The sequence below is a fragment of the Callorhinus ursinus genome, unplaced genomic scaffold, assembly GCF_003265705.2.
Source record: "Callorhinus ursinus isolate GAN/ISIS: 27379988/994484 unplaced genomic scaffold, GSC_fseal_2.0 scaffold27, whole genome shotgun sequence".
Classification (NCBI taxonomy): domain Eukaryota; kingdom Metazoa; phylum Chordata; class Mammalia; order Carnivora; family Otariidae; genus Callorhinus; species Callorhinus ursinus.
Genome location: NW_027397089.1, coordinates 15,370,471 through 15,392,876, shown reverse-complemented (window position 1 = coordinate 15,392,876; position 22,406 = coordinate 15,370,471). Strand labels below are relative to the sequence as shown.

The 22,406-nt window shown below is 37.7% G+C and overlaps 1 protein-coding gene across 1 annotated transcript in view; it reads left to right on the top strand.

Annotated features, from left to right (window-relative positions):
• Window positions 1-22,406, top strand: part of PIK3C2G (phosphatidylinositol-4-phosphate 3-kinase catalytic subunit type 2 gamma) — a 364,908-nt gene that overhangs the window by 110,389 nt on the left and 232,113 nt on the right. The window contains exons 13-15 of the mRNA XM_025879676.2: window positions 2,717-2,848; window positions 14,957-15,071; window positions 15,261-15,355. Of these exons, the coding sequence (XP_025735461.1) occupies window positions 2,717-2,848; window positions 14,957-15,071; window positions 15,261-15,355 (342 nt within the window). The remainder of the gene's footprint in view (window positions 1-2,716; window positions 2,849-14,956; window positions 15,072-15,260; window positions 15,356-22,406) is intronic.

The window sequence follows — 22,406 nt, the reverse complement described above, 5'->3', positions numbered from 1 at the left end:
AAGAAGCAATTCAACTTCACTTACTGATTTGTCCCTTTAAGTGTTTTTCTCCTTTTTTTGGTTTAAAAGTTCATTCCTTTGATTTTTCGATAGCTGTGTAGAAGGTTAAAAGAGAGATTTTCCAATGAATGTGAGATTATTCTGGCTCTAAAAATCCATAGGTATTCAAGAAATGAATAAATAACTATTCAGAGAGCATGTATTCTTTCCTAGAAGAATTTATTCTTATTAATACAAAATGACAAAATGGAGATTGACAGTAACTATCCACTGTAACTTATTGAATTTTTGTCATTCTTGAGGTGAAAGCTCACTAATAAATGAAGTTAGACATGAAGAAGCCAGACTCAATGAGAAAAAGAACATTCTAGATTAGGTGAGGAATACAGTGAAATTATAGCTTTCATTCTAGCACAGACACATGAAAACTGAATAGAAAATCAATTACAAGTAAAAGAGAACATTCAAGAAATTACTGTGCATTCCACAAGAACATCAACATTTTATGTTGAGTTTCAGAACTTCTTCTAAGCTGAGAAGTATGTCCACATTATCTTAAGTGGATATTACGAGTGTGAAAGAATATGAAGGTAAAGAAAGATTTTTAAATATCTAAATATAAAACAAATTAATTTTTTAATAATCTAAATTTTGCTAATCTTGAAAAAATAGATTTTCTTTACCATAGTCTTCATTTTATTTCCCTTCGCTACATTTAACTAGATTTAAATTTCATCTGTCTACAATGGCTAATATAAATTATTACTTTATTGATTGAATAATGAACGTATTACTGATGTATTGTTACCATTTGCCACCTATTATCTTATTCAATGTTTGATCCATTATGTGGATAAGGAAAAATGAGGCTTATTAGTCATAGGGCCGATATTTGAATGCAAATGTATCCAGATCCAAACTTCTCACTTGTCCTCTCCACACAGCTTACATATTGACATCTCAGAATTAATATTAAGCAATTATATCATGCCTTAAACTGCACATATTACCCCATCTCAATTTCCTTTTTATTTTATATTTCTGTATCAGTTAAAGTTATCAACTATAACATAATCTAGAAGCCTAGAATTCATCTTTAATTCTTCATTGTCCTATTCGACTAATATGCTGTCAATCAAATATTAGTTATTTTACCTATAAAATAGCTCTTCTGTCTTCTCTCTTGTTAGCTGCTTTATTGCCACCCAGGATCTGGGGTTCTTTATCACAAGGAAGAGCATATTGGGGAGATGGGTGTGTACTGCCTCAAAATCAGTATGGTCACTAGCTGAATTGACACCTCATTATTTCTTAGGCTGGATACTGACCCCCCCCCGCCACTCATAAAAGAGGGTCACCTATGTTTTATTTGACACTTTGAGTAAAGACTTCTCCCTAATATCCAGATTAGACAGCCAACTGCTACTGTGAGAAAATGCTCAATATTAACTGAGGCTTCAACTCAGCACCTTCCAATTGAACATTGGCTTTGGTCATCATCAGTCCTCTCCTAATTACCTACTGCTTAAACAATTTGATGTCAAAGTTCAACTGGGAATCACAAGTCCAGTGGATTCTGTTTATACTCCTCATACCTAATACCATCAGATATCATACAATACAAGCTGTCTGATTTGCTCTTCCAGTCACTTTTTTTCTTTTCCCATCCCTTGGTGAAGCGGCTCCTGTGAGTCTTCACTTTGCTAACCTCTGTTTAGTTTTTCCATTTCTTCCTAGCATTCTCATTTTCTAGCAAACATATAAATTTCTTGATGTCTTTCATTTCCTTGTCTCACAAATAGATCTCTCCTAAATGCCATACTTGTCTTGATATTCTTATAATAGAATCTGATCATTTCTATATAACTGAGATGACTCCAAAAAGGAAAGAAAAGTACCCTTCTCCCTACCCTCCATTAGAGACCTCAGATCACACTCTCAACTTTCTGTCAAAGCTTTTTCTTCTTGGACACTTATGCCACCCAGGTGTACCCCTCCTAGTCTTTATAGTATCATTTGTAACCTCACCTTGACCTATCCAGAAATTGGTATGTCCATTATGTTTTAGCAATCATCCCCCAAAAGCCTGGGGATCTCTTACCCAGAACGGTTCACATTTAAAATCATAAACAACTCTCTATACTTTTAGCTGTCTTGTTCAAATATTCCCTTTTGCCATTAAGAAAAAACTCAAATTCCCTTGCCTGGCATACAGAGTTCTTAAGCATCTGGCAACTACCTACCTTTTTCAATGACATCCTCTATAACTTCCCCAACCAACTTGACCACATCTCTCATTCTAGCCATAATGAGCTACTCACCATTTCTCAGCTACACTTAATCTTTCCGTGAATGAATGACCTTGTCTATGTACTTTTCTCTTCTTGGAATATTCTTTTCCAAATCTCCATCTAATTATAGCCAACTTACTCTTTAAGACCCATTTCAAGTTATTTCCTTCCTTCCCCCATTCCCTAAGACAATGTTAGTCATTCTTTCTTCTGTGTTTACAAAGAGTAAATGCATAAATCATTATAAATTTTAAAAATAAGCTTACATGTCAAAATTATAATTAAAGCAATCCCCATTGATTGAATAACGCATCTCATTACTCTATGTATTTCTGCCATATTTCCATTTTTACAAGATCAAACACAAAAGTTCAAAAGGATCCATTGTAACTGCGTAGATAATCTACTTTTTTTTTTATTTTAAGGATCAATTTTCCTCTTGAAATAAAGTCACTTCCAAGGGAATCCATGCTCACTATAAGATTGTTTGGGATTGTCTATGCAACCAATAATGCCAATTTATTGGCTTGGACTTGTCTTCCATTGTTTCCAAAAGAGTAAGTATATCATTTGCTCTTAATAAAGCTCTCATACCAATAAAAAATCTCCTTGGAAATGACTATTTTGCAGTATGTGGAATAATGAGAAAATCAAGAAGACATTTTATTCCAAAATTGAAGTAGCTCAATATAAATCATGACTATTGAAAGTGGAACTGAAAAGCAAAACTGTAGAAATGGCTTTAGAAACAGGCTTCATGCTCAACTTGTCAACTGTGTCATTTATAATAAAAAGGTATTGGCATGACCAATTTCAAATGCTTTTCCTTCTCTGACCAGCCAATTTCTCTGTCATTAGTAATTCAGAACGACTTAGATCAATACTGTCGTTTAGAAACAATGTGAGTCATGGAATTCTGGCTGAAGTAAAATTATACAATGTAACTGGTCTGCTGATCTTTTATTGCCAAGAAGAAAATATTTGGTAACTTTAAGATGAAATTTTCAGAAAAGTAAACCAACTATGAGTTCAGATATTCTATCAGAACTAATGGCCATTGCAAAATTAACTGTTGACTTAACCATAAGGATTTGGAAAAATTAATACTTAGAATATTGATAAAGTCAATTACATGATTTTCTATACTATTAAGGAAAAAATATTTCGATTAAATCAGCTTAGTTATTTTTCACATGGCAGGACTTGCTTTACAATCGAATTATAAAATACAGGACCTTCAAAAAATTAGAGTGTATATTGCTATTTTAATAGTTACAAAGAATGTTTATAACACAAAATGTGATAATATAATAATATAAATAATATAAAAATGCTAAGAAAATTCTTCATCAGTTTTTGTTCCCAAATTTAGTCATTATAAATAAATTATGATCCAAACAATTGTGGTAAATCTTTAAGATCATCTTTGTTGGATTAATTCTGATCTGGTGTGTGTGTGTGTTGCTCTATTTTTTGTTTTCATGTGTCCATTTCCTCGTATATGTTTCTTGATGACAGTAATATCTTTATCTTCGTAAGATCTGTCATCTAATATTGTAGCTCTTTTTTTAAAATTTTATTTATTTATTTATTTGACAGAAAGAGACACAGCTAGAGAGGGAACACAAGTAAGGGGAGTGGGAGAGGGAGAAGCAGGCTTCTTGCAGAGCAGGGAGCCCGATGCGGGGCTCGATCCCAGGACCCCGGGATCATGACCTGAGCCAAAGGCAGACACTTAACAACTGAGCCACCCAGGTGCCCCTAACATTGTAGCTCTTATAAATAGGCGATCAGTGGAAGTTTGTTTATTAAATTGAACTAGAAAAAAATCAAACCCTATAGGAGATTTAGAATAAAGTAAAATTTGAAGTCTATAAGAAACTGTTTAGCCCTCAGGTGCCTGGCTGGCTCAATCGGTAGAGCATGCGACTTTTTTTTTTTTAAGATTTATTTACTTATTTGAGAGAGAGAGAGAAAATATGTGGGGGGGGAGGGCAGAGGGAAAGAGAATCTCAAGCAGACTACCCACTGAGCATGGAGGCCAAGGTGGGCCTCTGTATCATGACCCTGAGATCATGACCTGAGCCGAAATCAAGAGTTGGATGCTTAACTGACCGAGCCATCCAAGTTCCCCCAGCAGACAAGTTTTGATCTCAGGGTTGCAGATTCAAGCCCCATGTTGGGTGTAGAGATTATTTAAAAATAAAAATTTTAAAAAAAGAAATAGTTTAGCCCTAAAAGGAATACCTACTGCTGTTAGCAGATATTTCAAAAATCTTATTTGTGGGCTAAGAACTTTCATTACTTTCTCACTAGGAGCAGTTCTGCAAGTGCCCTTCCTTCTCTTGAGTGAGTTTCTTTAAAGTTTCAACTGCTGTATTTGTAACATCTAGCATGTTTGTAGAATAAAATTTCTAGCTATTCACTGAGAAAATTCAGTCCATTTTATTCCCTTCCATCATCTAATACATTACTTTGCACATAACATGCAATCAATAAACATTAAATATATAAGAAGTTTGGAATATATCTTTCAGACTAATCCTCAAGGTTTTTTTCTAGATGGTTATGATAGTAAAAATACTGCCTCCATGTTGTTTTGTCGTGTCTCATTTACCATTAGTAAACATTTTTATGTGAGTGCTCATCTGGAACTGATACTAGGTGGTGTTTTCCTAAGGGAAAGAGATTGAAATTGTGGATGATGAGACATCACATCAGAAAACAAAGCTTACTTCAAAGAGCACTTTGATAAGCATTTGTAAATATATTTCTAAAAGAGCATTTCTCATGAAAAATCAGAAAATCTGCTTCTCTCCTGGGCTAAACAATTTGAAGAAATCCAGATCTTTTCAAGACATCAAAAATCCGTCACGTAGGGCAATTAGGGAATGTGATGACTCCCACTGTGTTCATTGCTCTGAGTGACAGAGATTTTAACCCAGTTTATTTGATGCAGATATTTCCAGATCACAGCAAACAGGTCACTTAATTTCATTTCCTTTCATGAAATGACCCCTGTCCATAAACATTTCATATTAAATCTGTCACTTATTACAGTTTGAATTGCTCATACCTAACCATGTGGAGCTGTCATGAGCACTTATATCTATTTTTCCAACCTACACACAACCTGAAAACATGCCGAATTAAAGGCTTCCTATCTCTTTGTGGTTTCCAAAAGTGGTTTTCAGAAGAACCAATGGGTGATTAAATTCAAATATATCAGTTATGGCTGCACCAGGAATGTCCACAAATAAAAATAAACTTAAACATTTTGAAGCACACAAATTCACCTTCAGATCTATAAAAACATCCAAAGTACAAAGGTAAAATTTTGCCCACAGAAGTTTTATAATCTTCTCTTTTGCAGATGGAATTTCCATTGCAGCTATATTCACAGTGCCTCCATACTGCAATAAGAAAGTGCTTTTCTTATCTCAACAATTTCTGTGAGCTAGCTTCCCTACTTAAGTTCAAAACAAATAGTGTGGTAGTTACTTAGTGTTTCTAAATTGTGATAAACTCCTTTACACAAAAGTCCTCAACATTGAATAATAGATTCTCCTGGGGAGATTTTAAAATAAATCCAAAACCCAAATATTCCCAAATATTGATTTAATTGATCTGCAGTGGGATCCAGGTATTGGTATTCTCAAAGCTCTCTGGGTGTGTTAAAGACCAGAAAAATTAAAATATTTTCAGATTTTCAAAAGAGACCCAAAATAAATCTTAATTTCAAAACAACTTGATTCCTTAGATTGTTGCCTAAGTAGCCAACCCTGACCCCACTGTATCTTATCATTTCAGATATATCCTCAAAATCAAAATAAAAAAGGTTGTGGATGGGAAGTCCTTATTATCTATCCTTCCTGTCCAAAAGAGACCCACAGAGCTCAAATAGTACAAATACCTCATTTACAGATGAAGATCTCTATGATAAAGGAAGGTTAAGGGACTTTTTATAAGTCACCAGCCTAGAATAGAACAAGAACCAGAATGCAAGTCTGACTTCTCTCTACATGTGTTACTACCTTAAGCTGCCCCCCTTCCTGCCCTTAGGTGTCACACCTTGCTCCACGAATGCACTGGGACAATCTCAACAATATACAAGAAGCTCCTGCCTCAGCTTTGCCTGTGCTCTGCTCTTGGGCATGAAACCTATTAGACCTATGATCAGCAAAATCCCAGAGTTTTATAACATCAGATCCTATGGACATGCTTGCTGCCCATTGCCGGAGTCTTTTCTATTCTTGGTCCCAGAATGCCAAGCCATGATGCACATAAAATCCTATAACTAAAAGTGACAATAATTATTTTATTCAAACCATTTATTTCATAGCTAGAGGAACAGGGGCCCAAAGAGGGTAAACCAGCCCATCTGTTCTGGTGCCACAGATCTGAGGTTGGTTTTTCTGGGCATAAGAATTTATACAATATTGAAATCAAATAGATCCTTAAGGATATGCCAGAACAAATATTTTGAAATGTTATATTTAGCAGTGTGGCCCTTTTTCTAATGGTATCTAATTCAAAATCTCAGAGTATAAGAGTGATGACCAGTCCCTATGTTTTGTTGGGTGATGAATGGGAAAAGGGGAGAATTTAAAATCCTGGCATCCAATCTATTTGCCATCTCCTTACTACCTTTCTAACATGCACCTCCAACCATCAAGCCATATGAAGACAAATATAAAACTCCGTTAAAAACCACTGATTTTAGCCAAGAAGTTCAAAGAAGTTAAACTTAGCCTACCTTATGAAGATGGGGTACAGATGTCTTGAAATAGTCTGATTTTTTTTCACAAAAGAAACTGTTTCCCATTTCCTATCTTCATCATGTTTTTAATTGTTTGCTTAATTTTAAATTGACTTAATAAACCTTCTCACAGTAGTAATATAAAAACTACTGTGGTCCCCACTGGCCTGGGTATTAAAAGTTTCCATTTTCATCTTCTTCCTGAGACCACCATCTTAGATGTGTTTTCTTCACATCTTAATTCCACTGATCATCTTCATCATCCCCATATTTTCTATTTACAGAAGTCTTTGGGAATTTATTAGAGACTACTGATATTAATATATTAGAATATATTAGATATTACAAATATCTATTTGTAGAGATATTTGCAATATCTTAAAAGATGTTTAAGTACAATCCATTATCAGAAAGTAAATTAGCTGGGGCACCTAGGTGGCTCAGATGGTTAAGCGTCTGCCTTCGGCTCAGGTCATGATCCCAGGGTCCTGGGATCGAGTCCCGCATTGGGCTCCCTGCTAGGCGGGGAGCGTGATTTTCCCTCTGCCTCTACCTCTCTCTCTCTCTCTCTGACTCTCATGAATAAATAAATAAAACATTTAAAAAAGAAAAAAGAAAGTAAATTAGCTAATATTAAACATACAGAGAGCCCAAAGGATGGTGACAAACATCCTTTCCCTCTTGAATTGCCTTGAAACATGGGGTATATAAGCCTCACTTGGACAGCTAGAAGTTTATTCTCCCTATTCTCTATTGCTTGGTAAGTCTCTTCATATACATACTTGATTCAAATGTCCTGACTTCATTCTGCACAATATGTCTCAGGGTTAAGGCCATGGCAACTGTTAATCCAGACTTCATCCAAGGAGAGTAATGAAGATACTGATAGTTTTTCTTGAGTCCCTTCATCCACTGTAGGAATTAGCTTAGAACACTTAAGATTTTCAAAGTGAAGTATGGTCAAGACATATAAGTATAGTAAGGTCATAAGTGTAATTCATCATACAACTTAGATGTGAAGAAAAAAATGCAATAAATAAATCCCACTTTTCCTCATGAGCTCCTACCCTATAACTAATAAGGAGAAAAAACTTTACATCAATGACAAAATATTAGTCAATTCAGTAATTTAAATAGTTTTTTTAGAATTATACAGCCTCTTTTGGATAAAACATTCAGTCACTCAGATAGCTTCCTGACACCCTGATTTTCTGTCTAAGAGGGTGTATGGATTCACAGGATCAGAAAGGAACAGATGCTTTGGCCTGGTGGCTTCTGATATCCAAATCAAATGCACGTTTTAAGCTGGTGACTGCTTGTTAGAGCTAGTGTAGCTCATGACTAGGGCTCTTCTAGCTTGGCTAGGGTTTACTGGCATTCCCTGAATGACTTGGGCTCTCTTAGGTACCATAGAGCCATCTGAGGTTTTACTGTGACTCCCAGTTGACATCAGCTTGGATTGTTTGATCAGATGCCCTTATCACAGAGACACCTTATCCCCACCACATGACCCCTTTTGGGGGACCCCTCACCCAGATATTTTTAGCTGTTTCTACATCTCATCCCTACTATACAGAAACCAAAGAGGGCCTAATAAAACTAAACTCAAGAGCTCCTTCTGTCTCTTTGCCATGTGGCCCCAACTTTAAGGTCATGACACAAGTAGGTACAGGAGTGGCTCAAGATGTGATTTTCCTCCAGAATTTGAAGCACAGAGTGCTAAAGGAGCAAGCACCCTCTGCCTTGAACTGTGCTCATTTATCTAACACTTCTCTGCATTTGCCTTCCAAAGGCAAAAGAGGGGGAAATTGGGACACCTATATCTGTCATACTCATTCTGTTTCCTCTTTCTCTATCTTCTGCTTCCCATAATCTCAAATTGCCAGAAAGTGGTGGCGATCTCCACCCAATATGCCACATTCTCCTTCTTCATTCCCGTTAACCCTTAACCATGGACAGAATATTCTCTATATACTGTGGGGAATATTAACATCTGAGTCCTCCAAGTTTGGTGTTAGACATGCTCCTTCTTCCTCTTGCATTCTGCCTGAAGCTAATCTAAAATTTTTCCAGGCATATGGATGCTTTAGACCATTTTGGGGAAGGTTATATACTCTATAATGAAAAATGAATTAATAATTTTCTAATCTTTATAGCATTAAGCTGATTTTTAGGTTGCTAATACCATCCCCTCTGGATTGTTACCTGAAAAACAAGTTTCACCAGCTGAAGGAGGTATGGAACAAAGGGATAAAGAAAATTCAAAATTCCTCCTGCTAGAAGAATAATCCTGGGTCTTATAAAAATATCTGTCCAATAATGTTTACAAATTATACCCCTTTGGGCAGATACTTTCTAACAATATCTTTAAACATGGAAAATAAGCAAGCCTCAGAAAGCTAAAGGTTTAAAGAGAACTTTACCTGTTAGATTTTTCCTTCATATTTTTTGTAGTGTCTGTTAAAGGGAATAATGGAATTTGATAGTATTTTTTTTTATTTTCAAGTTTTTATTTAAATAGCAGTTAGTTAACATAGAGTGTAATATTAGTTTCAGGAGCAGAATTTACTGATTCATCACTTACATACAATACCTGGTGCTCATCACAGCAAGTGCACTCCTTAATCCACATCACCCATTTAGCCCATCCCCCCCACCTACCTCCCCTCAGCAACCCTCAGTTTGTTCTCTACAGTTAAGAGTCTGTTTTATGGTTTGCCGCTTTCTCTTTCTCTCCACTATGTTCATCTGTTTTGTTTCTTGAAATCATATGGTATTTGTCTTTGTCTTTCCTTGACTGACTTATTTCACTTAGCATAATACTTTCTAATTCCATCCACATTATTGCAAATGGCAAGATTTCATTCTTTTTTAATGGCTGGGTAATATTCCATATATGTATATATACACATATATATATACATATTTATATACATATATATATATACACACACATACCACCTCTTTATCAATTCATCAGTCGATGGACACTTGGGCTTTTTCCATAATTTGGCTATTATTGATAATGCTGCTATAAACATCAGGGTGCACGTATCCCTTTAAATCAGTATTTTTGTACCCTTTGGGTAAATACCTAGTAGTGTGATTCCTGGATTGTAAAGTAGTTCTATTTTTAACTTTTTGAGGAACCTCCATACTGTTTTCCAGAGTGGCTGCACAAGATTGCATTCCCACCAACAGTGTAAAATTTCCCTTTTCTCCGCATCCTTGCCAACATCTGTTGTTTCCTGTGTTGTTCATTTTAGCCCTTCTGACCAATGTGAGGTGGCATCTCATTGTAGTTTTGATTTGTATTTCCCTGATGATGAGTGATGTTGAACATCTTTTCATGTGTCTGTTAGCCATCTGGATGTCTTCTTTATGTCTTCCTTAGAAAAATGTCTATTCAGGGGGTGACTGGGTGGCTCAGTTGTTAAGCATCTGCCTTTAGCTCAGGTCATGATCCCAGGGTCCTGGGATCGAGCCCCCATCGGTCTCCCTGCTCAGCGGAAAGCCTGCTTCTTCCTGTCCCACTGCCCCTGCGTGCGTTCCCTCTCTCGCTGTGGCTCTCTTTGTCAAATAAATAAATAAAATCTTTAAAAAAAAAAAAAAGAAAAATATCTATTCATGTCTTCTGCCCATTTCTTAACTGGATTATTTGTTTTTTTGGGTGTTGAGTTTGTAAGCTCTTTGTAGATTTGGATACAAACCCTTTATCAGATATATCATTTGCAAATATCTTCTCCCATTCCGTAGGCTGCCTTTTAGTTTTGTTGATTGCTTCCTTCACCGTGCAGAAACTTTTTATCTTGATGAAGTCTCAGTAGATCATTTTTGCCTTTGTTTCCCTTTTTTTACCTATGGTGATGTGTCTAGTGAGAAGTTGCCATGGTCAAGTAGTCAAAGTAGTTGCTGCCTGTGTTCTCTCTTAGGATTTTTATGGTTTCAAGTCTCACATTTAGGTCTTTCACTCATTTTGAATTTATTTTTGTGTATGGTGTAAGAAAGTGGTCCAGTTTCACTCATTTGTTGAAGAGACTGTCTTTTTGCCATTGGAAATTCTCTCCTGCTTTGTCAATGAGTTCCACTGTATTTGTTAGTAATTGTTTTATGTATTTGGGTGCTCCCAAATTGGGGGCAAAAATATTTACAATTGTTGGAGCTCCCTGTTGGATAGACCCCTTTATTTTAATACGGTGCCCTTCTTCATCTTTTGTTACAGTCTTTGGTTTAAAATCTAGTCTGTCTCATGTAAATATTTGCTACTCTGGCTTTCTTTTTATGTCTATTTGCATGACAAATATTTCTCCATCCCTTTACTTTCAACCTTCAGGTGCATTTAGGTCTAAAATGAGTTTCTTGTAGACAGCATATAGATGGGTCTTGCTTTTTTATCCATTCTGACAGCCTATGTCTTTTGATGGAGTGTTTAGTCCATTTACGTTCAGAGTAATTATGGATAGATATCAATTTAGTGCCGTTTTATTGCTTGTTTTGTTGTTGTTTCTGGAGATTTTCTCTGTTCCTTTTTAGTCTTTTTTCCCACTCAAAGAGTCCCCTTTAATATCTTTGCAGGACTGGGTTAGCAGACACAAATTCCTTTAGCTTTTGTTTTTCTAGGACACTCTTTATCTCTCCTTCTATTCTGAATGATAGCCTTGCAGATAGAGTATTATTCTTGGTTGCAGATTTTTCCCATTCAGCACGTTGAATATATCATGCCACTTTTTTCTGGCTTGCCAAGTTTCTGTGGATAGATCTCTGCTAACCTCACTTTTCTTCACTTGTAAGTTAGGGAATTCTTTTGTCTTGCTGCTTTTAGGATATTTTCCTTATCTCTATATTTTGCAAATTCAACTACAATATGTCTTAGTATTGGCCTGCTTTTGTTGATTTTGATGGGAGTTCTCTGTGCTCCCTGGATATGGAGTCTGTTTCCTTCCCCAGATTAGGGAAGTTTTCAGCTATAATTTCCTCAAATAAACCTTCTGCCCCCTTTCTCTCTTCTTCCTCTTCTGGGACTCCTATCATGGGAATGTTAATACATTTCATGGAATCGCTGAATTCCCTAAGTCTACTTCCATGATACAAGATTTTTTTCCTTCTTTTGATCACCTTCATTATTCTCCATAATTCTATCTTCGTTATCATTTATTCATTCCTCTGATTCTTCCATCCTTATGATCATTGGATCCAATCTGTTTCAAATCTTGGTTATTACATTTTTTATTTTGGCCTGATTGGTTTTAAGCTCTTTTATCTCTGCAGTAAGGGTCTCCCTGGTATCTTCCACGCTTTTCTCAAGCCCAGATAGTATCCTATTATGATTGTAGCTTTAAATTCTGGATCAGGTATATTACTTATATCTGTTTTGATTGGATCCCTAGCCATGACCTTTTCTTGTTTCTTTTGGGATGAGTTCCTCTCTCTCTTGGTATTTTTGTCTAGGTCTCTGTCTTCTCTGTGTTAGGAAAGACTGCTATGTTCCCTGCTCCTGAGAGTAATGGCTCTATGATGAAGTCATATAACGTTCAAGGCCTGGACCTTAAGGAAGTGTCTCTGGTGTATGCTGTATGCACTCTGCTGTTGTGTTATGGCTGCTCTATTCATCAGGTCAATCTTCTTCAGGGTTTCCCCTTGCCTGTAGTGGAGAGTGTTTGGACCTTGGCCAGAGTATGGTGAGTTTTAACTAGGTGTGCTCTGATCTGCCTGGTAAAAGAGACCTAAAAGTATTTCCACTGGAGCTGAAGTGTGCAGAACTCTATGGTCAGTAGACATGGTGCATGCAGGGATTTGTGCTGGCCTTCAGGTGGAAGGGCCTGCTGCACTGGTCCTTAAGCACACTTCCTGAAGAAAAGCAGTAGCAGCAGAGCACAATGGGGGCAGGGCTTAGGTTTAGGCCACCAGTGTTGGTGCTGTGCTGTTTACTGACATTTGTTTATGCTGAGGGGTCAGGTAGAGAAACAGCAGCTCCTTTGTCCCCACAGAGGGGAGTTTGTGCTTGCTGTTGTCAGGGAAGTCCTCCTAGAAGAGTGAATAATTTCCTCTCTTGCATCATAGGTGTTTTTCAGATCACTGTTTTCATACTATCTGTGTCTGGGTTACTTGCCTGCCTGGAGCAGCACAATGCACTTTGGATTTTAGCCCAGCCAGGCCAGCTGAGTTTTAAAACTCCAATCTTTAAGAGTACCGGGGTGACTTGCAGTTAAGCGTCTGACTCTTGACCTCAGCTTAGGTCTTGATCTCAGGATTGTGAGTTCAAGCACCATGTGGAGCCTACTTAAAAATCAATCAATCAATCAATCTCCAAACTTTAGGGACCTGCTGTGGAAGAGACATACACTGGTCTTCTGGGGGAGGATCTTGCTGCCCTGGTATTGGTGCAGATTTGACCCAGAAGGGCAGTTGCACCAGAGTACAGGAGTGCGGGATTTGGAGCAAAGTGCACTAAGGAGCCAGTGTCCAGATTTACTGCCCTCAGCAGGTGTCTCTGCATCTATGCTGAGGGATGGGGGGAGGGAAATGGCGCCCACCAGCTCCTTTGTCCCCAGAAAGGCAGTGCCTCCTCTCTCAGATGAACTCCAAGAAGGGGGAGCCATCTTCCAGTGCATCTCAGGTGATCCACAGATCATGCCCTATGCCCCCTGAATTACCTGCCTGCCTTCTCTACAGGAACACTGCAGCACCCTCAGGGCTTTATACCAGCCATGCCATGAACTTTTAAAACTCCAGTCTTTGAGCCCTGCTGGTGGCAAATACGAAAATCAGCCCCTCTTATTTTCCTAGTCAATGGCTTTGGGGAATTGTTTTCCTTGTGCAATCCCCTGTGTGCTCCTCTTTCTCTTGTCTCTCTCTGTAACCAGGGCTCCCACCCCTTCCACACATCTGCACACCTCCTACCTTCCACGATGTGGTGTCCTCTCTCCCTCTAGTTGTGTAGTTTGTTCTGTAAGTCCTCAGATTGATTTCTTGGGTATTCAGAATGATTTGATATTTATCTAGCTGTGTTTGAGGGACAAGGCAAGCCTAGGGTCCTCCTACTACTCTGCCGTCTTAGCTCCTTCCCCCTCTATAGTGTTTTCAAAAAGACTTGATGTCTTAAATTTCTTTATAAATTTTAATTTTTGTTGTCTTGCTTACACTTTTATTTTGGTATATTAAAGTCAAAGACTGTCCTCAGTGATCATTGGAACATTTTACTAATAATCTAATTCATACATACAGTCAAGTATAGATTCCCTTTTAATTCCTATGAAGATCTGTGGATTTGGATGTTACTGAAGCTGTTAAAACCATCCATGAATTCTTCCTGTCTAAAGTCTTCCTGTATGCATCCTCATTTACAATGGTAATTTACAACCTATTTTTAAACATTCAGACTATGAATAATCTTTCTATTTAGAAGCATTTCCTCTCTGAAGTCCCACAACTATTTTGATTCTGCAGATCATATACTAATTTAAATCTTTTCTTTCTGTAAATTTAGAGCTCATACCTTTAATGATGCTCAGGAAATTTAGTCACTTTGTGGAGCAAACATGTTCTGAAGAGTTGATATCTTTATTGACTTGAGGCACTCATAACTCCAAGAATCTCAATCCCATCTTGTAATCAATACTGTTGGATATTAAAAATAAATTCTACCTGTCAGAAGCTATTGTGGAAATAATTTTTTCATGTGGAAAATAAATGTAGCTATCTGTGAACATAGCCATGCATGTCATATATTAGAATTAACTACTAATCAGTATCTAGACTTGTGGAATATTGTATTTCTATTCTAGCTACTGAAGGAAGCCACTGAAATAGCTGGTTATGTTTACATTCTAAAAGAAAGCATTTATAGGTAATAATAACTTCCCTCTTGAAGTGACTCCTGTCTATCTATATGTGTTGTCTTTTGTAGCAAATCCATTCTTGGGTCTATGCTATTCAGCATGACGTTACAGAATGAGCCTCCCATAGAAATGATAGCTCCAGGAGTGTGGGATATAAGCCAGCCATCTCCAGTGATCCTACAGGTAAGAGTCAGGCTATGAGATTAAAGTATACATGGCAAAAAAAAAAAGTATACACAGCAAATATTGGTTGATAAGTAACTTCTCAATTACAGAAACAATTTTCTTCTAGTATCACATATTTTAATAGTCTTCTCTTCCTCCAATCTGCTGGGATTTGTAAAACCTCTAGTTCTTTTATTTTGTATTCAGTACTCTCAAAGCACTTTTCCTCCAGCTTATATAATAGCAATTTCAAGCCATTCTCCATCAAACATGATCATGAAGGAAAGAAATGGAGTGTTGCCGTTAGTATATTCATTATGTGGATTCTATTCAATAGTGGATTCACTATTCTTTCCATTGTCTGAAAACAGTCATTGGCATATATTATTAACTTGGTACCTTATACCTGCCTTTGCATTGTGTCATGTTTCCTTAAAATCCTTCAATTGTACATTTCCTATATGACTAGAAATTAGGTCAGTAGTGGAGGAGAAACTGCAAACAAAATCCATTCAACATACTTTATTTACTCTTAAGATCCTTCTTCTTTCTGTGATTTGAAATCATGAATAAAAGGTGGCTAATGATTCCAGACTTGAGTCCTTACTGCTGAGAGCTCTTGTGTGTTCATCATTATAAATGATCATATTGGTCAGATACATGAAGCATGGCCATTCCCATATATGGAAATGCAGGGAACATGGACTTTCCATCTCTATAGGGAAAAACTGGGAACTGCTATCTGGGGGCAGCACTCTCCCGAACTGGATTTCTCAACTCAACACTAATGACATTTTAGACCAGATAACTCTTCGTTGTGGGGGCTGCCTTATACATTGTGGAATATTTAGCAGCATCTTTGGCTTCTACCTACTAGTATCAGTAGCACCTGCTTAGTTCTGACAATAAAAAAAAATGCTTCTTGATATTGTCAGATGTCCTTTAGGGGTAAAATTACCCTCAGTTGAGCAGAGCTGTTCTAGAGAAAGCTAGTGGAGTCTCTGAGTTCTTAAGTTTCCAGGTTTGGGTTGAGGGACAAAGTGTAGCAAGATGTTGAAACTAAAAGAGAAAATACTAATAAAAATGTGGCATCCACTGTGAAGGAGGAAGTCCTTGCCAAACATAGATTTACTTCTAATTCATTGATGTGATGATGAAAAAGAGTATTCACATTCGATATTGGCACAACATCATAGATACTCAACATGTAATGGCTTATTATTTAGCAGATGTTCCATTGTAACATGACAACTACCTTTCTTTAAGAGGCCAAATGCAGGAGCACCTGGGTGTCTCAGTTGGTTAAGTGTCTGACTGTTGACATAGGCTCAGGTCATGATCTCAGAGTCGTGAGATCAAGCTCCAAGTTGGGCTCTGCATGCTCAGCATGGAGTCTGCCTGAAATTCTCTCTCTGCCCCTTCCCCGATCATGATCTATAAATAAATAAAATCTTTTAAAAAATGCATTTTTTAACAGACTATTGCTTGCCAGATATAAACTACCTCAGTTTAATGAGAATCTTCCAAGTCTGACCATTGCCTGAGCTTTGAGGATATAAAGTTATGATTCAACGGGTATTTATCAGCAGTGGTGGGGGTGGAAGAAGTAAGAGAGACTATCAGATGATTCTTCTCAGATGAGAGGAATAGCTCCGTTAGAACACAGATCCTGGCAAGTGGAATCTGAGGATTAGTTTCAAGTATTCAATAGGAGGATAGATTTCCAACTAGACATCTGGAGCTATAACCAAATTTATCTTAAAAAAAAAAGGGTGGGGGGGACATGAAAATCATTCAACATCATGCAAAAAGTTAATCTAATTTTTATAAAATAATTTCAAATGGTATAGACATAAAAGGAAACATCTCAGGATATTTTTAATTGATGACAAAATATATAAAATAAAATAGGAGTTATTAAAGTTAAAACTCTTACTAACCAATATCACTCTAATTATATACAGCTAAATTTAGAGTAGAATTTTTCAGCCTAAAGATTATAGTGAGGAAATTAGCAAATTCTGCAACCAGTATTTGTGTTAAGGAGTCAAGATGGGTATCAGGGAAAGACATCAGGCTCAGAGTTAAAAAATCTGGATTATAGTTTTAGCTCTTAAATAGAAAACTTTGACTTTGGACAAGTCACCAAAAATATTTTCACCTCTGTACAATGAAAGGGTTATGCTATGCCTATCCAACTTCTTTCATATCTGTACTTTTCTGATTGTCTTTATTAGATAGACAGTTACTGCCCCATGGTTGCCACCCTACTATGAGAAGGGATATGATAAGTCACAGAACCTGAATCCTTTAAGTCCATCACTTTTTTTTTAGGTTCTATGGCTTAAGTGCACCAAAAGCAGTGGGTGGAGTGAAGTAGGTCTGAGTTCAGAAATGGACAAAGATTGGGGTACCTGGGTGGCTCAGTCAGTTAAGTGTTTGCCTTCAGCTTAGGTCATGATCCCAGGGTCCTGGGACCGAGCTGTGCATCCAGCCCTGCATTGGGCTCCTTGCTCAGTGGGGAGCCTACTTCTCCCTCTCCCTCTGCCTTCCGCTCCTCCTCCTTGTGCGCTCACTCTCTCTCTGTCAAATAAATAAGTAAAATCTTAAAAAAAAAAAGAAAGAAAGAAAAGAAAAAAAATGGAGACAGATTATTGCATGTTTCCATTGACCTGGATCTCCCTCAACTTACTACCTCTCTCTGTGTACAATCTAGTAGAGTAGCTCTATCATAATTTAAGAACTAAGAGCAGAGTGGAGAGGGAGGAGCAAGATGGCAGAGGAGTAGGAGACCTAAATTTTGTCTGGTCTCAGGAATTCAGCTAGATAGGGATCAAACCATTCTGAACACCTACAAACTCAACAGGAGATTGAAGAAAAGAATAGCAGCAACTCTCTAAACAGAAAAGCGACCACTTTTTGGAAGGTAGGACATGCGGAGAAGTGAATCTGAGGTGATATTCGGGAAGATAGATGGCGGGGGAGGGAGCCTCCGTCAGCCACTATAGGCAAGTGATAGAGCAGCAGAGCACAAAATCGGAAATTTTGAGAAATCTGCTCCACTGAGGGACATTGCTCCAGTGGCTAAGCAGGGTGTGGAACCCTCACGGGACAGTGCGGTCTCAGGACCCTCGGGGGTCACAGAAAGACTGGGGATGCCTGAGTGCGGCAGAGCTCCAGGTATCGGAGGAGGGAAGCTGGCTGCAGAGACTGAGCCAAGGAGTGGGCTTGCACCTCGGGGTTGCCATAAACCATGATCTGTGGCACAGTCAGGCCACTGCTCTTCCAGCAGGGACCCAAAAAGTGGTAGATCCAGGGAGATTCCCCTTCCTCCCCTGGGAGAAGCAGTGCAGGAGCACACTGCAGGGATCTGTTGGGTTTGGAGACTCCACACGGGGTCGTGTGCCAGAGATAGAAATATTCGGTCACAGGCCAGGTGAGCATGAAGTACGGCCAGAGACTGGGGAGATGGGAGGGATCGACTGCTTTTCTCTGGGGGTTCATTGAGGAGTGAGGCCCTGAGTTCTCGGCTCCTCCATGGTGGAGATGGGGAAGCCGCCATTTTCACTCTCATCCTCCAAAGCTGTACGGAAAACTTGCAGGGAACAAAAGCTCCCGAAGCAAAACCAAGCAGATTACTTAGCCTGGACCGGGTGAGGGCGGGGCATTTCTGCCTCCGGCAAAGACATCTGAGAACCACGGCAACAGGCCCCTCCCCCAGAAGATCGGCAAGAACAGCCAGCCAAGACCAAGTCTACCAATCAATGAGAATGGCAGAACTCCAGCACTAGTGGAATACTGCACATAGAATTCATGGTTTTATTCCAATGATTCTTTAGTCTTTCAAAGTTAAATTTTTTAATTTTCTTTTTTTTTTGAATTTTTTGTTTTCCCGTTTTCAACCAACATCTTATCAATCCCCTTAAAAATTCTTTTTTATTTTTCATTTTTAGAGTCATATTCTATCCCTTAATTGTAGTTAACCTTATTTTTGGTATATATATATATATATGTTGTTCTCTCTTTAAATTGTTGGGATACAGTTTCTTCTAACAGACCAAAATATACCCTAAATCTCTAGTGTATGGCTTTGTTCTAGTGTCCTGCCTGATCACATTCTCTCCTCCTTTTTTTTTTTTTAAATCCTCTTCTTTCTTTTTTCAACCAACTTCTTATCAATTCCTTTTATAAAATCTTTTCTAATTTTCATCTTTACAGTCATATTCCATCCCTTCATTGTATTTACCCTTATTTTTATACATATAAAAGCTTTTCTTTAAAATTTCGGGAGGTACTTTCTTCTAAAAGACCAAAATATGCCCAAAATCTAGTGTGTGGCACTGATCTATGCACTGGCCTGATCATATTTGATCATATTCTGCTTTTTGTTTGTTTTTTATCTTTTTCTTTTTTCTTATTTTCCCTTTCTTTTCCCCAGTTTCAGGTCTCTTCTGATTTGTTTACTGTATATTTTTCTGGAGTCGTTGTTACCCTGTAAGCAGTTTGTTCTCTCATTCATCCAATCTCCTCTGGACAAAATGACAAGATGGAAAAATTCACCTCAAAAAAAAGAACAAGAGGTAGTACCAACTGCCAGGGACTTAATCAATATGGACATTATTGATGTCGGAACTAGAGTTCAGAATCATGATTTTAAAGATACTAAATGGGCTTGAAAAAAGCATGGAAGATATTAGAGAAACCCTTTCTGGAGAATGAAAGAACTAAAACCTAACCAAGTCGAAATCAAAAACGTTATTACTGAGGTGCAATAAAAAAATGGAGGCGCTAACTGCTAGGATAAATGAGGCAGAAGAGAGGATTAGTGATCTAGAAGACCAAATGATGGAAAATAAAGAAGCTGAGAAAAAGAGAGATAAACTACTGGATCATGAGGGAAGAACTCGAGAGATAGTGATACCATAAGATGAAACAATATTAGGATAATTGGGATCCCAGAAGAAGAAGAAAGAGAGAGGGGGGCAGAAGGTATATTGGAGCAAATTATAGCAGAGAATTTACCTAATTTGGGGAAAGAAACAGTCATCAAAATCCAGGAGGCACAGAGAATGCCCCTCAAAATCAATAAAAATAGGTCAACAACCTGGTATCTAACAGTAAACGTTATGAGTCACAGAGACAAAGAGAAAATCCTGAAAGCAGCTCGGGAGAAGAGATCTGTAACCTACAATGGTAGAAACATAAGATTGGCAACAGACCTATCCACAGAGACCTGGCAGGCCAGAAAGGACTGGCATGATATATTCAGAGCACTAAATGAGAAAAATATACAGCCAAGAATACTATATCCAGATAGGCTGTCATTGAAAATAGAGGGAGAGGTAAAAATCTTCTAGGACAAACAAAAACTAAAGGAATTTGCAAACACAAAACCAGCCCTACAAGAAATATTGAAAGGGGTCCTCTAAGCAAAGAGAGAGCCTAAAAGTAACATAGACCAGAAAGGAACACAGACAATATACAGTAGCAGTAACCTTAAAGGCAATACAATGACACTAAATTCATATCTTTCAATAGTTACCCTGAATGTAAATGGCCTAATGCCCCAATCAAAAGAAACACGGTATCAGATTGCATAAAAAAACAAGACCCATCGATATGCTGTCTGCAAGAGACTCATTTTAGACCCAAAGACACCCCCACATTGAAAGTGAGGGGGTAGAAAGCCAATTTTACCATGCTAATGGACACCAAAAGAAAGCTGGGGTGGCAATCCTTATATCAGACAAATTAGATTTTAAAACAAAGACTGTAATAAGAGAAGAGGAAGGACACTATACCTACTTAAAGGGTCGATCCACCAAGAAGATCTAACAATTGTAAATATCTATGCCCCTAATATGGGGTTAGCCAATTATATAAGGCAATTAATAACAAAAACAAAGAAACACATCGACAACAATACAATAATAGTGGGGGACTTTAACACCCCCCTGACTGAAATGGACAGATCATCTAAGCAAAAGATCAACAAGGAAATAAAGACTTTAAATGACACACTGGACCAAATGGACTACACAGATGTATTAAGAACACTCCATCCCAAAGCAACAGAATACACATTCTTTTCTAGTGCCCATGGAACATTCTCCGGACTAGATCACATCCTAGGTCACAAATCAGGTGAGTTAACAAGATTGATTAACCCCTGGCCAGACTTACCAAAAGAAAAGAGAAAGGACCCAAATCAACAAAATCATAAATAAAAGAGGAGAGATCACAACCAACACCAAAGAAATACAAACAATTATAAGAACATATTATGAGCAACTCTATGCCAGCAAATTAGAAAATCTGGAAGAAATGGATGCACTCCTAGAGATGTATCAACTACCAAAACTGAACCAGTAAGAAATAGAAAACCTGAAAAGACCTATAACCCCTAAGGAAATTGAAGCAGTCATCAAAAATCTCCCAAAAAACAAAAGCCCAGGGCCAGGTAGCCTCCCAGGGGAATTCTACCAAACATTTAAAGAAGAATTAATACTTATTCTTCTGAAACTGCTCCAAAAATAGAAATGGAAGTAAAACTTACAAACTCGTTTTATGAGGCCACATTACCTTGATCCCCAAACCAGACAAAAACCCCCTCAAAAAGGTGAATTACAGACCAATATCCCTGATGAACATGGATGCAAAAATTCTCACCAAAATACTAGCCAATAGGATCCAACAGTACATTAAAAGGATTATTCACCATGACCAAGTGGGATTTATCCCTGGGCTGCAAGGTTGGTTCAACATCCGCAAATCAATCAATGTGATAGAATACATTAACAAAAGAAAGAACAAGAACCATATGATCCTCTCAATAGATGCAGAAAAGCATTTGACAAAAAGTACAGCATCCTTTCTTGATCAAAACTCTTTAGAGTACAGGGATAGAGGGTACATACCTCAATATCATTAAAGCCATCTATGAAAAACCAACAGAGAATATCATTCTCAATGGGGAAAAACTAAGAGCTTTTCCCCTAAGGTCAGGAATGCAGCGGGAATGTCCACTATCACCACTGCTATTCAACATAGTATTAGAAGTCCTAGCCACAGCAATAGACAACAAAAAGAAATGAAAGGCACCCAAATTGGCAAAGAGGAAGTCAAACTCTCACTCTTTGCAGATGATATGATACTTTATGTGGAAAACCCAAAAGACTCCACCCCAAAACTGCTAGAACTCATACAGGAATTCAGTAAAGTGGCAGGATATAAAATCAATGCACAGAAATCAGTGACATTCCTATACACCAACAACAAGACAGAAGAGAGACAAATTAAGGAGTCGATCCCATTTACAAGTGCACCCAAAACCATAAGATACCTAGGAATAAA